Here is a 17,173-nt window from a genome sequence, read left to right on the forward strand (position 1 = left end):
AATTAATATTGTAAATGTTCAAACGGGTCATCCGTTTTCATCCGTCCCTACGACTGCTCAGAAAACCTCTTGGGCATTTTGGGATTCCCAGAATGAGTCAACGTCGCACGTCAAAAGAGATTTAACGTGGGATTATTGTCTGATTTGCAGGACCGAAATGTTTACGCCTGCAAAATTCACTGACGTGTTCCGGTGCTTGTGTATACAATAAAAAAGTTGATTCACTCGAGTTAATGAGTAAAGACTTGCATTAAGCTCAATGTTTTTCTAGTACCTCGTGATATTCATCTCAGCACCCCTGTAGGCAATTGTCACGAGTCACGATTCCGGTAAAACGGCCCACCCATGCAAATGTCACGTATTTGCCAACACACGATAACGATACAAATATTGTATCTATTTGATGAAGTGTCGAAGAAGTCTTCTGTTAATTAAGTGTTAATGATGTGACACTGACAAATGTTCTAATTAATAGAAATTATACTGTCTATATACCGCATGTATTTATAGAAAATGAGAGAATTATGAACAGTTCCAAATCAACGTGGACAAGCAGTATAGTAGATCGTTGTAATATTTGAATGAGAATCTTCACAGGCATCGTAATATTTGCTTTCTTCTGATTGATACAACCTGTACTGGACCTGATTAGCGTTTGTCGGTGCATCTAACGTGGTCTGTGCATTAAAAAAATAATAATAATTCTTAGAAACAATTACCTTTTTCAATGATAACTGCCACTAATTCAATTTCATTTCAAAATAATTTCGAAATTCCGTGGGGGTATGTCTTTACAGTGACTGATTTGCAACCCTCACCGAAGATTTGATGACCTGTAGTGCTCCGAAAGTCACAGCGTTATATACAAAGCACCCAGAGTGTTCGCTAGAACTTCAGGTTTCCAAAGACCAGACAATTATCAGTGACATTTATTGTTTTTATTTGACAACACTGGACAACATTAAATACTGCCGCAAAGAGTGAGAATGCTTTTCTGGTCACAGGCATCATGTTACTATTAACATCAGTGTAACATGTGATCAGTAGTAGAAGACGTAGAGTGAGGTACAACCTCAAGATATACATATTTTCTTTTCATGACCAAGAAATTAGGGACACGTAAAATATTTGGATGTGAACAGCCAAAGGCAGCGTGGCTCAACCTGCGCACCCATGTCATAAGGCCCCTAATTTACCAACCTGTATACTTAACTAAATCATTTCCCATTACTAGAAGTGAAAGTCGACGCATCCCAGTGAGGAATATAGGCACGAACTGAATATTTCCTACATTGTGCTCATGTTTGCAAAAGCGTGTTCATATGAGTCAGTGGCACTCTCTCGAAACCTCCAGCATGTACAATTACTTTAATGGATGTTGTGCATTGAAGTATTCCTAATTTACTTCATGGCCCGGGTTACAATTTCCTTTACAGGGTCGCTGCACAGGCGCAGCAATACAGACATTCAAATCAAAACAAACCTTCACAGTTGAAATTGAAGGTACATGGAAAAAGGAGGATAAGTCTTGTACTATAGGTAGGTGGGGTACACCCTGAACTGATCACTAGTTAAATTATTATTATTTTACATACACTATATGTAAATACGATGAGGCAATTATACATTTATATGGTGTCAGAGTCATAACAGGCCTCTGAAGGAAAACCAGCCCACATAAAAAAGTTTGACACCCGTCAATGTACCCGTCATATGTCAATGTTATGACAATTCATAATGTATGCTGCTAAGTTTAGGTACTGGGTACTCATTTGGGTCTCGAGCTGGAAAGGTTTGGGAAACCTGCACTAGGGAAAGCTTGACAAAGTCCAAAGCAGGAATGTAAACCACTAAGACGTTGTAGCATGAATCGTTTTAAGTGTGGCAAAGACACAAATGTACCTAACTAATAAGCCCTTTTATCATGGTGCAATAATTTATTCATATTGTATATTGTACTGGACTACTTCTAATGAAAAAGCAACTATGGGAATTAAAATGTTATAATTCTTAAGACGTTTAAAAATAATAATAATAAACACACTAGTCTTCGATGTTTTCAAGAAAGTTGAAGTCTGTTGTCAACGAAATGAGACGATTCCGTATTAAGAATGCAGCAGAACAACATGTCGGTCTGTCTTAAAAATGTTATGGCAACACTGCTTTAACTGGCATTCTCCCATGTACACGTGAAACAAGAAATAAAGTATCATCTTGTTCCTTCTTTAGCGAGTTATTTCAATATGTATGGGGTTTGGAATAATTTTAATGAAATAATGGAAATTCACAATTCATGCCACTGATTCCCTTGTTTTCACAAACCTTGCATTCAACATTTTGAGCATCCATAAGTCCTAAAACTATTCCCATTTTCAGTCTGCTAAACATCATATTGAATAATGAATTAACAATTAAACACATTACACATCATAAATATTGCAGGAAAGCAAATCTAATAAATTATTATGGGTTTAAAAAAAAAAGGCTTCTGATCTCAGCGCTAAACTGTACTCAGCTAATTCTCGGTGCGCCTTAGTGTAGTTTCTTAGGGGTATACACTGCCCCCTTGCTGTGGGCAGAGCTCCCAGCAGTTGAATGGGGCACTGGCCGGTCCTTACGCTTGGTCGACATCTTTCAGGCGTCCCATAATATCAGCTCGTCTTTTGCGGTTCAAGATGCAGAGTGGGCCAAACTCCGCATAAAAACTAAATAAAGGTGACATTGGGAAATGGATAAAGGCACGGTTTGTCTGTGTCAAAACTGAAAATGCAGTACTATATAAAGGGACTATCAACGGTAACCATAATCAACGTACCTTTACTTTTGGTCTGTACTTGAGGTAGGTTGTTCTGATTTGCAAACTAAAGGGAACAAAAATAAAAAGAAAACATGCTTGAACGTGTCTCATCACAACTGTAATCTGAATGGGGGCCTTCACCTGAGAAGTATGTGCAGGTAGGAGCCCAAGCCTGTGAAGATGTGCCACCAGGCATGGAACTGTGTCACCACTCCGACACCAGGTGGCAATGTTTGTCTACTGGCTCTACAATGCAGGAACAACACTATAAATGAGCCACTTCGTAACAATTGGGAGGGCATTTCAGGGTTTCTACACATTTGAGATTTTCCAGATGCTAATTTCCAGACTTCTCAATAAAGAAATTGACAGTGTCTCTGCGTTTTAATCGCCCATTTTGTTTTCTTCGCGTTGATTTAATCATTTCTTTCTTAAAGACTAAACTCTTTGTGCCACTTGTGTCTCTTTATTGCCACCCCTTCCTCCCCAATTCCTCAGCAGCATCCCTCTAATCAAATGTGTTGTAGTCACCAAATGTGTTGGAATCACCAAATAAAGTAAATGATTAAATCACGCTCTATTGTTTCACTCATTTTTGTCCTCAGTGTACTTTACATTGACTTATCAGAAAATCTGATTGTGTCACGTTGCTATGTTTGCTTGTATAATCTAACGGCTAAGGGTTCTGCATATTAATTTGGAACACTGGAATGATTTTTTTTTTTTGTCAGGAACTACTTGAGACATTCGAAGGGTGTACATTATCACCGGTGGAATTTTCTGAGCCAATCAGAATCGAGTATGCCCTGGCCAATCCATTAATTGCTAATCCCTTTGTAAAAATTTACCTTAATGAGTCACAGAAGATATTGTCAATGTTCCACAGAAGAAAGCCTAACATGAATACACCTAAGGAGGTGTAACACAAAGGCCGTAACCATGGGTAAACCCTAAAAAAAAAATAATAATCAGACAAAGGTAACAGTCAAGTTGTTATTTTTTATTGAATATTGATGAGGAGCAGCGAATTCCAATATGAATGTTTCTCTTGGCAAACTTACCATGTAACAATGAAGACAGATCGCATCACGAGACAAGCAACTAAAGCGCCATACATGACCTAAAAAAAGACAACCCATTTTGAACAGCAAGCAGTGGTTAAATGCGTTGTATTTGTAAAGTCTATTAATTTTTTTTTTTGTAACTTGTACTCATTTTAAATTGAATGTCTGTATTACAGCACACCTCAAAATAATGACTTAACAATTTGAAATACGCGCTGAAATACTACCATCAAGATAAAACATTTTTTAGGATGATATATTTCTCAAAAACTATCACGATAAACGTTTGTTTCTTTTTATGCCTCTGAAATCATGAAAAAATTAGCTGCGGGATTGTGCGGTTGGTCCTCTGAAGGCTCTTCACCTGTCAATCAAACACATTCACTGGCTGAATAATAAGAATGCGCCCGCTGAGATGATGCTTAATAAACAGTTAACTTCCCCGTGTGTGTTAATTGGTGACTGACACACACACAACAACTTGGAACGAGGTGCTGACATTTTAAACAACATCGCCGCAGTGAAGCTAGCTATTTAGCTCCTTAGCTCGCTGGGTCTGGAAAAACTATCATGTCCATTATATGATACATCGATATAGTAATTATAGTGACATGCCTGTATATATACTGTATTTCCTGCATTTGCAAGGCTTGGTGCCGCCGCCAGATGGTACATTATATGTTAGACTTGTTGCTGGTTTTCTCATGGCTGGCCACCCCCCGTAGGTCCACACGCGCAATTCTACAATAAGAGAATTTAAGCTTTTATAAAGATAACGATGCTCATGTTTGATTGCTAGAAAATGTAATGTGTCCATAGTTTGTGGAGGTGCATTGCATTGCGCTCCATTGTGTCACACTGCCCGGTGTTTCTTGTTGTTTAGTTCTATTTGCACGAAGCGCATTAGCTTGAAATGTTCTGTCATGTTTAGCAAGCATGACGTTGGCCAGGCGTTACATGCGGCACGCAGCAAACCCAATGTTTACTCAAGCTACATAAAACCAAAGGCACACTGAGCCCCAAAAGCAAACAACAAGCAAGATCATAGAGCAGAACACAAACTTACCTGGTGAAACACTGGTTCTTTCCACTGTAAGTAGACCTTCAACACAAAATCACATCAGAATATGAAAATGTGTAATTTGCAACAAGGGCCATGTACATAATGAGCAACGAATTGATGGTGAGTACTCACCACAGTTACTGTGATGCTGAAGATGAATAATAACGCTACAGGAAACCAACTGATGCTGTTCCCTTGTTTGAAGCACTCATATCTGAAAAAAGTTTTTGTTTTTTTTCTTGAATGTTCATCTCGACACAGTACATAACATGCTGATTTAAAAAAAAATCATTATTAATTGTAGTCAAATGTTGTCAACACAAAATGATGAGATCGGTGGAATCATGACTTAAATTTTCAGAAGCTTGTGCTGCAGGCTGAGCGCTTCACAAATTAGCAAGGATAACTGTCAGCTGACAATGCAGATATGAAGTTATTTAGTCAGAAAGAAACAGAAAATATGTTTAACCTAATCACTAGGCTTTACACGATCAGGATTTTCGGAGCCGATCAGCAAGTTTAAAAAAAACAAAACGATATCCGATCACACGATGGAGCAATGTGTCTATTTACGTGACTTGTTCATTTATTGTATATACTTGTGTAGTGTATACTGTATCCATCCATTTTCTGTACCGCTTATCCTCACAAGGGTCACGGGCGTGCTGGAGCCCATCCCAGCTCAAATTATTCTCTAGCATTTTAGACAAAAGTTAAAACACCAATGACCTCTCGGGGGCATTCAAGGATTGGCCACTGACATAAGTTTAGGTCAAATCAACATTACATGACAGAAATAATGGGCGCTAACTTACTGCAATTAAATTACATTAATAAATACTGTTAATGACATGCTTACTCAAACTTTCTCATTGTCCCAGCTATATGGACGGCTGTTGTCCAGAGTGTGAGTCAGTTTGACATTTTTTTCCCCCCCACGCTGCGTGCAACAAGACACGTGACAAGGCTAAAAATAAACTAGCTTTTGGATTCATACGCGACGAAGACGCGGAGTTAAATGTCTTGTGCGCAGCCCATCGATGACGTCATTGATCGGATTGGCGACTTATGACATAAAAGCCGATCGGCATAAAATGCTAATTATCGGCCGATACCGATAACACCGATCAGATCGGCGTAAAGTCTACTAATCACTCATAACGAACAATAAAAAGCTACTAGTAACTTCATGATATATATAAGGCTACGTTCACACTGCAGGGCATGCTGCCGAATTCAGATTTTTTTGTTAAATACAATTTTTTTATGCAGTCGTTCACATTACAGAAACAAATGTGGTTTCAATTATGGAAGGAACACGTCTGTGACATCACACGCATGCGCACAAAGCCAGACGTCACATTGAGCATGCGCACAACTGCGAGTGGCCGTGTTTACTGCATACTGCACTTGTATTGGATCCATATTTGATTTATATCCACATATGAATAAGGCCTGGGTCGGATATGAAAAACACATTGACATGAAAAAATCAGATGCATGTCACATTGGGGAAAAAAATCGGAATTGACCTGCAGTGTGAACATAGCTTAAGCTAGTTCTCGTACCATATGTCCCAATATGTATGGTACCCGATGGTCAAACTCAAGGCGAACACAAATTTTAAAGTTTATTTTCCTGAAATGAGGGCTTGATTTCAAATTATACTGATACCAAGGGCCTTTGATTTAAGGGTTAGGTGTCCAATGTATTCAGAATCTTTCAAAGCACAAAAACCAAATGCTGTAGCCACTTACAGACAGTAGACAAAGACACACGTGCTGTAAATCATTGGCAACTCATCCAGTAGCTGCAGATGACAAAGCATATATTTGTGTCATCAATGCCGAATTTCTTCAGCATGAATGCATTAGACAACAATGTATTCACATTCACTGACAGTTTTTAAATGCGACTAATAGTTTGTGACACATTGGTAGTACCGGTAGTTGGCACGGAGGCGTCACACGGGACAAGAAGGCACACTCGGTTACCGCAGTACTTGTTTTTCATTTGATTCTTTTAAATTCATGACCTAAGAAGTGCTTTTATACAAATATCTGCAGTGATTATGAGCCTGCTTGCGGAGCTGTGGAGTGTAGTCTCCAAGTGCTGCTGAGTAGTTAAAGCAGTTCTTTACAGCTCATACTTATTTTATATAATTTTAGTTTTTCATTTTTACACAAATGAGGCATCAAAAGATGAGTCTTCATGGTGCCAGGTGTGATTTAATGTTAAATTTTTGTGTTACCGTGGCGATGCAAATCCCCAAAAGCTAAGAATACATTCCCATTGTAAATGAATGGGGAGCCGTCGAAAGAGTGACCGCGACTCTCTTTTTCCCAGGCATGATGCTGTGGCATACAGGAACTGACAAGCAAATGTTTTTTTTGTCTTATTTTGTTGACAAACTTGTGAGCTTTACCTTATTGTCTGGAAAAAAAAAACACTTGCTCACAAACGTGTTACGTGTAATTAATATCTCAAATAGTTTACACCAGAGCAAATTGTTCGAAGTGCACGTTCTCAGTAAAAATACATACAAAATGGCAAGACATTCTGTGTTATTTTAATATACACATGTTTGGCAGGTGCAGCCAAAAGCCAACCACCTGTCACATGGCACAGCCCCTTGCTGTCATGTTCGGTGTAACAAACCCGGAGTATGGCTACCAAGAAAGTGATTGTGCTATCAAGAAATCTTAGATAAGTGAACACAGCAGCAATGAGCAAGTATGCGGGGATTATCATTGGGGTCACCGGTGAGCTGGAGCCTATCCTAGCTGACTTTGGACTGGTTGCCTGCCAATCACAGGTAAACAGACATTAACACATGTAAGGACAATCTTTAATAATGGGTAAGGTGGAGTCTATCCTAGCTCATTTTGAACTGCTTTGCAGGAGCACATTAAACAAACAACCATTCACTTTACACCCATGTCTAAGGGCAATTTAGAGCCTTCAATGAACCTAACATGCGTGTTTTTGGAATGTTGTAGGAAGCCAGAGCACCTGGAAGAAAACTCACACAAGCACAAAGAGAACATGCAAATTCCACACAGAAAGGCCGCAGCCCAGCTTTGAACCCCAAACCCATGTTTGCAACAGTCTTCCCAAGTTGAACTGCTTTAAGACTCCATTGTGTTGAAGTCAAAGTATAATTTTTTAAGTTTAAATAGTTAGACTAGGCATGCCCGACACGCAATAAATCTTTCACAAATGCGGGTTACAGACCTGCAACAGGTATCGTGCCCAAATCGTTTCTTTCCATGGTAAACCGAGGACCCCCTGTACTTATATGCCTTTATGTGACATGCTTAAACAAATAAGAAAATAAATGTTGAATACCAAAATCAGCTTAAAGGGAGTATAACATGAGTGCAAACAATCCTACCTTTTAGGAACTCTTCAGTTTTCTCTCGTACACTTTTATGAACAATATTGTCACAAAAATTATAAGAATGCACTGGCGAATGAGGACCAATGAGGAACTGGCACATTAGAAAAAATAATTTGCCTCGTCATCACTAGTCACTTTCATATAACTACAGTATAGGGTTTCACTTTATTTCATTCAGCATACCTGCATCTCATAGAGCAGTGTCATGTGGAAGCACCAGGAACCAACGCCAACAGCTGGGTGACACACAATTTTAAAAAAAAATGTCACTCGTCTTTATGAAACGTTATGACGTAAGAATGTTTTGACTGCTGTGACATTGACTCTAACACTAGCAGCTGTTGTAATAACAATGATACTGGGAAAAAAGGAAATTGATTGAGTTAACCTGCAAGTCCAAGGAAAGAGCAGATGTAGCAGAGCTCAAGGCCATCACGGAATGTCTGGATGGCCCCACAAATGGGAGGAAGAATCATAATCAGGTTGCTGACAGTGTTCCCTGCACAGGCCAGCAAACAGGCGCATTACAGTCAGATGAGACGAGCACCGTGCATCTGTTATTGGGCAGCAGAAGATTGTGAGAGTTCAAGGACATGGTAAGCCGTCCTCTTGGAGCACCACAAACAGCCTTGGTATCTTATTGCTGAAACCCAATCACTGCACCAGCGGGTCATGTGCAAAAGCTTTGGATGGATTTTCTCTTACTACTCAGACATGTACACATTTTAGAATATTTATCTTACATAATGATCAGTTTTATGATTTACAACAGTACTTTACTCATTTATTAGACCCCAGCCCAATGTTAGGTTTATGCCACAGTATTGATAATTACCCAAAACATTATGTATGTTTCTGTAAACGGTTACTACACCAGTATGTCGAGGTTATTTATGTGAAATTATTATTATTAGTAGTAGTATTGTTTAGTATTTTTTTTTTTAGTAGTTTTAATGTTAGCGGCACGGTGGCCGACTGGTTAGAGCGTCAGCCTCACAGTTCTGAGGTGCGGGGTTCAATCCCCGTCCCTGCCTGTGTGGAGTTTGCATGTTCTCCCCGTGCCTGCGTGGGTTTTCTCCGGGGACTCCGGTTTCCTCCCACATCCCAAAAACATGCATTAATTGGAGACTCTAAATTGCCCGTAGGCATGACTGTGAGTGCGAATGGTTGTTTGTTTCGATGTGCCCTGCGATTGGCTGGCAACCAGTTCAGGGTGTACCCCGCCTCCTGCCCGATGACAGCTGGGATAGGCTCCAGCACGCCCGCGACCCTAGTGAGGAGAAGCGGCTCAGAAAATGGATGGATGGATGGATGGATAGTTTTAATGTTAAAATATAATTATTATTGCTATGTGTGGTTTTGAAATGTACTGAAATAGGGTCGCATGCGTGTTGGAGCCTATCCCAGTTGACTCTGGGTGAGAGGCGGGTTACATGCCGAACTGGTCGCCAGCCAATCACACGGCACATGCTGTATAAACAAACAACCATCCGCACTCACATTCACACCTACGGGCAACTTTGAGTTTTCAATTAATCTACCATGCATGTTTGTGGGATGTGGGAGGAAACCGCAGTACCTGGAGAAAACCCACGCATGTGATCCAATGCTGATGGACCACAACACCAGATGGTATTTTTGGTTCACTGCTGGTGATAATTTTAAGTGAGGCTTTAATTTCATGAATATAAAGGGGACTCAAATAGACAGTGAATATTTAATTTGACAGTAAGCTTCAACCAAGCATCTTTTTCAAGTGTTTTTGTTTCATACAGAAATAAAAAAAAGTGCATTCTCACCGGTAGTTCATTCACAGTGCACAGTGAACACACAATAGTTTATTATACATATAGTTGGGAGGGAAAAAAACAATATATGCAGTGTTATCATCACTTTAGATGTCAGAAAGGCTCCCAATGTTTTTTTTTCCCCAAATCTTTTTGTATGCTAAAGAAAATAATATTGAAGGGGGAATTAAGAGGTATAGCGCAACTTTTGGCTAGATCAGTTATTTGATTTATTACTACATGAGTCCGTGTAGTGGAGAGCTCAAAAGTTATCAACACTTCTGCCTGGGTGCGGTGATGTGCAAACACGCAAAAGACCTTATCAGTTTTTAAACTAGAACAACTTAGCAGTATTTTCTCAACGGACACACATTCTATTTAACTGCAGGTGGTGTCTGATGAAGACGCTGATAATGGATAGACTTTGGTCACTGTCACTTTTATAATCTGTATAAAATGACTACTCCTTGATTACTTTGCACGTTTGCAATGAACAATGCAGAAAGAGCACACAAAAAAACATTTTTTAAATTGAGAGATGGATTTGAAGTATATTCGTTGAAGACGATTTCAGCATTGTTTAAACTGCATTCCGGACAGCCACTGTTACCTGAATGACTGTTACAATGCCAAAGCTCCCTGTGTCGTTGGTATAAACAAAAGCTCCAACTGTCAGTATGGGGATGCATGGGTTTTGAGAACATTTATTTATTTTAAAATCTATGATTTTTACCTTGAGTAAAAATAGTACCTTGAGTAGGCTTATGAATAAAAACATGACAGATCCTACACTCACCAGTCACATGAGTGACTTGACACCTGCAGAGTTGAATGAGGGTAGGACGCACTTATTGATGCATTATTGTAGTTGTAGTTTGCAGTGGCGTAGATCTGCACTGCATCATAATTACCTTATTGACATTGGCACAGAGGTGCATCTAATAAAGTGATTGTAAACAAAGAGTACACGCGTATGTATACCATTCTTTGCACGTTTATGCCCATTCACGTGCAAAGAATGGGTTGCTATCAATGTGAACATCCAGTCCAGAGCAAATCTGTTTTGAAGCTAATGTTTCTTGACAAACCAGTTTTTTGTTTTTGGAGGAAGGTTTTGTTTCTTTCTTTGTGTCGTGGAACACCAGTTGTGCTAGTATATGGAATAATATCGTTATCATGGGAAAGAAATATAAGCACAGCATGTTTCGGCGTGGGACGGACTCATTTTGTATGCTCCGACTCCGGAATGTTACATGTCGTCTGAATGGTGGCGTTTTACTCACAGAATTCGGCGATGTAGTATGAGACGACATAATTCTCCTCGCACCAGTCGAGCGTGGAAGTGGGCCGGCCCCAGTATCCCTGCCTGTCCGACGAGGGAGCCATGATGGAAGCGGAGGAGGTTGTGTGGCCGCTAACGGATTTGCAGTGCCATCCGTGGCGTTCTCCTCTCACTGATGTCACTGAGCTACAAAAAAAAAAAAAAAAAGAAGTCACACACAAGCAAGCGGAACGTTTGTTTTCCGTCACACGTTCCCGTCACTCTTCGACGCTTTACGTGACCCACGTCCCAATGGCGGGACAAACGTTGGCGCTGCAGTACGATTTCCTGGTACACCGATGACACGAAAAAGGAAGGAATTTCAAATTTAGTGGATACAATTTGAAACTTTTTTTTTTTTTTTACATTTATTTACAATAACTTTGTAGTGTACTGGGTGTTTTAGGCCATAACAAAAATCTACAAAACAGTAATTTTGCATTGTACATTAAGTAATATGGGTGCGTACGGTCACAAAAAATAAAAAAATAAAAAAAAGCATGTAGAAACATCCCAAAGGGCACACAATCCCCTCACTGGTATTTCAGGGTCTTATTCAAATTCCCAAACCTGCATTCCACAAGACATGGCCAAGGCTAAACCTCCACGACAAACACAGAAATCTTGGATGAATAAGCAGTAAGGACAAATATCTTCAATACAGTATCTTTTTTTTCCTTTTTTTTTTAAATGGTAATTGAAAGCTCAAGAAAAACAACAGACAACTCATCATTATATTTTTAAAATTCAAATTGTATTTGGCAGGGATAGCTCATCAAAACAGTGTTGACCAAATCAAATTGAAAAGGGGCAAAAGTAAGAACAGTCATCCTGGACACTGTACACTTTTCATAGTTTTGTAAAACCTACAATAGTTATGACCATGTCAGAAACCATATTTGTCTGGCATATTGACACAGCCTCTCCCTGTTATCCTTAGATTCAAGTAATTTGTCATTTTACAAATGATACAGTCTTAATTGATGGTCTGAATAAAGAGGAATGAGGAATGGTATCAGTGTGTGACAGGAATGTACTTATAAAACAATCTAACATTTGCTCTCTTTTTTCTCTTTGACACGTACATACACACACACACACACACACACACGGGCAAAAACACAGACAAGTCAATATGTGGCTATAATTCATCTCTCATCTTTTCACCCTTTGGCCTGACCATCCTGCCAATGAACAGGATGGAGTTCGTCTTCTGGTCCTTCACCAAGAAGATGAAAGGGTGGTCTGCATAGAACAGTTTGGGGGATTTCAGCTTGTCAGTGCCAAAGACGGTAGTGTCCATCTCATTTCCTTCCGTGGCCAACTCCATGGCTGCTGCATGGAAGACACTGGCTAAGTAGAGGTCCTTTTTCCCAGACATGTTGGACAGGTCTGCTTTAGATTTGTTCACTGCCTCAGTCAGGCCCAATTTCTCAAGATGTTTCTAAGGGTGAATAGACAGATCATGCATGATGAACAATGAAATACTGCAGTTGTAGTTCAATACGTTGACTTTTACCTGCAGGTTGTGACTGACTTCCATGCTGACTTTGGGCAGAGATACAGCCACAGCTGTCTGCTGCAGCTTACTCATCCAAGTATCCAGCTGCTTCTTGTTCAACATCTGCTCCACTCTGTCCAAACTGTCCACTTGGTACGGCATGATGAACACCACACTAGACTTCTTATGAGCTAGCGGCATGCTCAGAATGGACAACTTATTGCTTGCATCGTCATAGAAGGCATAAATACCTAATAAAGCAAATTAGTATGGTATAAATATTGTCCTCCATACAGCACACGGTTTGCTATCTCTTGATGGATATCATTTGCTTTACTGCTTTACTACACAAGGTTTACCACACTGCTGTGTCATAATTGGTGTTTAGAATTGCATGCAGTTAATATTTTGGCAGCAGTGCTTATACACCATTGACAGAATATTAGGTACACCCAATGAAATCCAATACACAGGGGTGTCAAACTATTTTTTTGTTGCGGTCCACATTCTAGTTACGGTTTCCCTCAGAGGTCCGTTATGACGGTGAAAGCATAGGAATGTTTAACTGGTTCATCATACTAATACATATACAGGAAATTGTGTGAATTTATGACACCGTGTCATAAATGTTCATTCACATTTGTGTTATTCAATAAACTAATTGCAGTACTATTCACAAATAAAACAAAGTCATTACATTTATTTTCAATGATCAAAATAATTTACAAATATTTTGTCATTAATATTTCTACTGTGAATTTTGCAACCCCCTGAAGATGTACCTATAGGAGCAGTTCATTGTCAATTGTATGTGAAGCAACTTAAATGAACAGTGTTGGGGATTTTTCTGCAAAATGTAAAACACCAGGATGTAAAAGATTTTTCACTGAAATCATATTTTTATTGCTAAAATGTAATTTGTATGGTTATCCAATACTTTTTAAATTCACTGTATCCAAAAAAAGGAAGGCATACTATTATTTATTTTAATTCATTAGTTATAGTTATATACTTGTACTTCCAGAATTCTAAATGTCTCACAGAAGACCAGCACCTACCTGTGCGATGCATCATCTCTATTGAGACAGTGTAGCTATGGGAGACCATGAATCCACGGGTGTCCACCATCTTATGGTGGAATTGTTCATCCCAGTGAGCTGTGGAAAAACGATATATGGTCTAAAATCCATCAATCCATCCAAAGGTGCTATGTGGAACCGGGAGGAACGCTGATTACATCATCACAGCATGTGACTAAAACGGACCAATCACGAGAGATGACCTCATGCAGACAAAAAAAAGGACGTATCGATGCACACACACAAGACTCAGTGTTGACGGAAGTAAATATGTCGCCTCGCGTAGGTCTCGTCATGATGCATTTGTGGTCATTTCAAGGATTTTGTGCAACCGGAGCCAACATGTTCTTATATTTATCACTTCTAGTGCATCTTCTTTTCGCCACAGACTGTGTTCTGCTCTTTTGTCTACCGTTTAGTTTTGTCGCGTGTCTGTTTTGTCGAACAGTTGTGACGTTTGTCGCCATTCGATGACGTATATGTCGAACGAGCACGCCGTGAGCATCTATATTGCACTCACGTCGTATACATATCCGATTTATAGCCGCATACAAAACAGGCCTGGGTCGGATAGGAAAAAATCAGAAACAAATCAGATATCTGTCACATTGGGCAAAAAAAATACGGAATTGACCTGCAGTGTGAACATAGCCTTAATCATCCAGGTCAAAAGTTGAATAAGGGCAACCAGACTCTTCTTGTTGGTCGAATTTCGTGTGTTTTTTATTCATTTCCGAAAAAGTTAAAAAATGACCTAGGCAATTATGCTATCAGGCTAACGATATAGTGAATTTATTTGATACTGGTACTGAGGTTGTACAGTCCAGGGTGCACGCTGCCCCTCACCTGAAGTCACCTGGGTTAGGCTACTGCACACTGGTGACCCAAGTGAGGATAAGCAGCATGGAAGATAGATGGATGATACTATAAGTTATATTCATACTCACGTTTGAAAAACATAGCGTTGATTATCATTGCGCCATCCGACTTTTGTACATCCTTTGTGATCTCAGGCACTTTGCCATCAGTGGACTTAGCAACCCATTCGTTGATGGAATTCAGAGCACTTTTCTTATCTTTGAAATTAATTTTTGAGTGGTCACACTTGTAGTGTTTTTTGCTGCTCTTCACAAAATCATCCACAAAGTTGACAGTGCTGGGTCCATACAGACGGTTGCTTATCTTCCAGGTGACGTTACGCGTCTCGGGGTCGCTCACCTCAGTCAGGAGCTCGGCCAAGCCAGAATGTAGTTGCTCGTCTGTCACTTTAGCTGCGTTCAAAATAGTTTTGACCTGAGAGGCAGTTGAGGCCTTTCCCCCAAGAGCCACCAGACCCAGTGAGGAGGCCACCACCACAGGAGAAATGAGGATGTTTTCGACGTTCTTCTCCTTTGCCATGTTTTGATAAAGACTGAAAGCCAAGTTGGCACTGTTGTCAGCCAGCGCAGTGGCGTGTTTACTGAGGACTTTGTCGGCGGAAGCAGCCGTGGCAGCCGATGCCGCGGTAACCAGGAGGCCCAGAGCTATCACATTTAGCCACATGGTGCAGAGTCTATAAGGGAAAAGACAATGAAGAAGACAACATGACACACTGCCATCACAAAATATGGTATAGTAAGAAGCTAAAAAATATGGTTGTTCCGATGCACTCTAGCGACTGCAAATTTTTCTTTGTGACATATTTAGAAAGTATTATCTAGGATACTGGGTTAGGCATGCGATTCAAGGTAGAAGTATTACACAACAGCCACGTAGACAGCAGCTAAGTGTATCCTGGCCAAAAGAGTGGTCAATTTAGATCTGAGATGCTTATATCTACGACGTATGAGATTTGTTTGTCTTTATTATTGGCTGAGAACATGAATTATTATTTCGATAAGGCTTAGATAATATGTGATATAAGGGTAGTCCGTTTGAAATGCAGGGTCTATGTATCATAATGGTGTCGATGACTGATAACTAGCTGCCACAACTCAGACTTCTCAACTTACAAAAACGATAATCGGATTTCTAAAAAAAACATTTTTGACAGTAATATGAAGACAGAATATGTGCAATGCGTTTTAAATTGAGTCAGATGGACTAAAAATTCTGATTGTGTTGTGCATAATCTGTGTAATCTTTTTTTCAATGCATATAATGCCACATTCTTCCATCAACAATGGCATCTTTTAATCGATTTTTTTTTCTTCTTCAGCAAGGTCAGAGATTTCCTATTGACCGGAAAAAAGTGTCTGTCTGAACAAAAGAATCTAAAAAAAAAAAAAAAAAAAAACTATTAAAAGGAGAAGACAAGAATGTTTTAGACCTACAATGGCATCACTCGTGCATATCCTAAATCTAAACTTGTGATCTCTTCACATGCCTGGGCAATAATCAGCAGTTGAACACTCCTCACACGACTCCCCCCTATTTCTACTTGTCTCTTACCTTATTAGGCTCAGTAATTCCAACGCTTGTGTTAGATCTTTTTCCAAATACAACTTGGACTGTTTTCAGTGGTTTATGCCTTTCTGATGGCTGCGGGCACGAGTTTTGTGAAAGAATTGCAGGATTCAAGCTCAGTTTTCCGTGAACAAAAATCTCTGCACTGGAGTCTTGTTTCCAGGATGTCCCGCCCATGTAGCCAAGGCCAGTGGGAAAAGAATCCTCCCCCTGCTAGGCCCTAAATCCTGAAATTGTAGCCCTGTAAAAGCATCCAGACACTCTGTGATCTATAATAAAAGTCACCTCCCATTGCTTACTGATGATGAGTCTACTGAAACACAGTTCCCTTGTGGATTTACTCATCTGCCTGTACTAAATTAAAAAAAATGCAGGCCATGAGATCTGAAAGGAAACAATTTTACATCTGCTATGATCATTTCATTTACAGTATGTTAAAAGCCAAAGTGATATATGTCTTTGTCCCCACAGGGGCACGATTTTTGAAAGTTAGATATATTTTTTTTTAGGTGTCATTATGAGAGCAGATCCCAATTTTGTTGACCAAGCCATTAATTTTCTCATGTGAAGCTTACTTTTGAAAACCCCTGCCCTAGACAATTAAACACTTAAAAGTGGGAAAGTGATGGTAACTGTCGTAGCTTCCCAACTAGTAATGGTAAGGTTCAAACAAAATGCCCTGCACATTCTCGTTGCATTTTTCCCATGTATTCTCC

At 39.7% G+C, this 17,173-nt stretch overlaps 2 protein-coding genes across 4 annotated transcripts; both read right to left on the bottom strand.

The window, feature by feature from the left end:
• Positions 1-923: 923 nt before the first annotated feature.
• On the bottom strand, positions 924-12,729 carry acer3 (alkaline ceramidase 3). Of its 3 annotated transcripts, XM_061751913.1 has the most exons (12): positions 12,600-12,729; positions 11,395-11,579; positions 8,713-8,823; positions 8,508-8,560; positions 6,682-6,734; positions 5,057-5,138; positions 4,928-4,963; positions 3,859-3,917; positions 3,646-3,747; positions 2,939-3,043; positions 2,816-2,861; positions 924-2,705 (listed from the first exon to the last, which is right to left on the bottom strand). In XM_061751913.1, the coding sequence occupies exons 2-12, from the start codon at positions 11,495-11,497 to the stop codon at positions 2,652-2,654; spliced, it is 804 nt and encodes a 267-aa protein (XP_061607897.1). In that variant the 5' UTR covers positions 11,498-11,579; positions 12,600-12,729; the 3' UTR covers positions 924-2,651. The 3 variants fall into 3 exon arrangements, with proteins under 3 accessions (XP_061607897.1, XP_061607898.1, XP_061607899.1); XM_061751914.1 differs by lacking the exon at positions 12,600-12,729 and having other exon boundaries at positions 8,713-8,878; positions 11,395-11,527; XM_061751915.1 differs by lacking the exons at positions 6,682-6,734; positions 11,395-11,579; positions 12,600-12,729 and adding an exon at positions 8,159-8,240 and having other exon boundaries at positions 8,319-8,560; positions 8,713-8,808.
• On the bottom strand, positions 12,165-16,658 carry serpinh1a (serpin peptidase inhibitor, clade H (heat shock protein 47), member 1a). Its single transcript, XM_061751912.1, has 5 exons — positions 16,443-16,658; positions 14,960-15,564; positions 13,992-14,090; positions 12,952-13,184; positions 12,165-12,876 (listed from the first exon to the last, which is right to left on the bottom strand). The coding sequence occupies exons 2-5, from the start codon at positions 15,552-15,554 to the stop codon at positions 12,574-12,576; spliced, it is 1,230 nt and encodes a 409-aa protein (XP_061607896.1). The 5' UTR covers positions 15,555-15,564; positions 16,443-16,658; the 3' UTR covers positions 12,165-12,573.
• Between the last annotated feature and the right edge of the window lie 515 nt (positions 16,659-17,173).

The sequence above is a fragment of the Phyllopteryx taeniolatus genome, chromosome 17 (assembly GCF_024500385.1).
Source record: "Phyllopteryx taeniolatus isolate TA_2022b chromosome 17, UOR_Ptae_1.2, whole genome shotgun sequence".
Taxonomy (NCBI): domain Eukaryota; kingdom Metazoa; phylum Chordata; class Actinopteri; order Syngnathiformes; family Syngnathidae; genus Phyllopteryx; species Phyllopteryx taeniolatus.

Coding starts and splice junctions, on each gene's coding strand:
- acer3 (XM_061751913.1), bottom strand. CDS start 11,497: ATGGCTCCCTCGTCGGACAGGCAGGGATACTGGGGCCGGCCCACTTCC. Junction 8,561..8,712: donor CTCTTTCCTTGGACTTGCAG/GTTAACTCAATC, acceptor TGTGTCACCCAG/CTGTTGGCGTTGGTTCCTGG. Junction 3,748..3,858: donor TCTGTCTTCATTGTTACATG/GTAAGTTTGCCA, acceptor TTTTTTTTTTAG/GGTTTACCCATGGTTACGGC.
- serpinh1a (XM_061751912.1), bottom strand. CDS start 15,554: ATGTGGCTAAATGTGATAGCTCTGGGCCTCCTGGTTACCGCGGCATCG. Junction 14,091..14,959: donor CAACGCTATGTTTTTCAAAC/GTGAGTATGAAT, acceptor GTTTTTCCACAG/CTCACTGGGATGAACAATTC. Junction 12,877..12,951: donor AAGTCAGTCACAACCTGCAG/GTAAAAGTCAAC, acceptor ATTCACCCTTAG/AAACATCTTGAGAAATTGGG.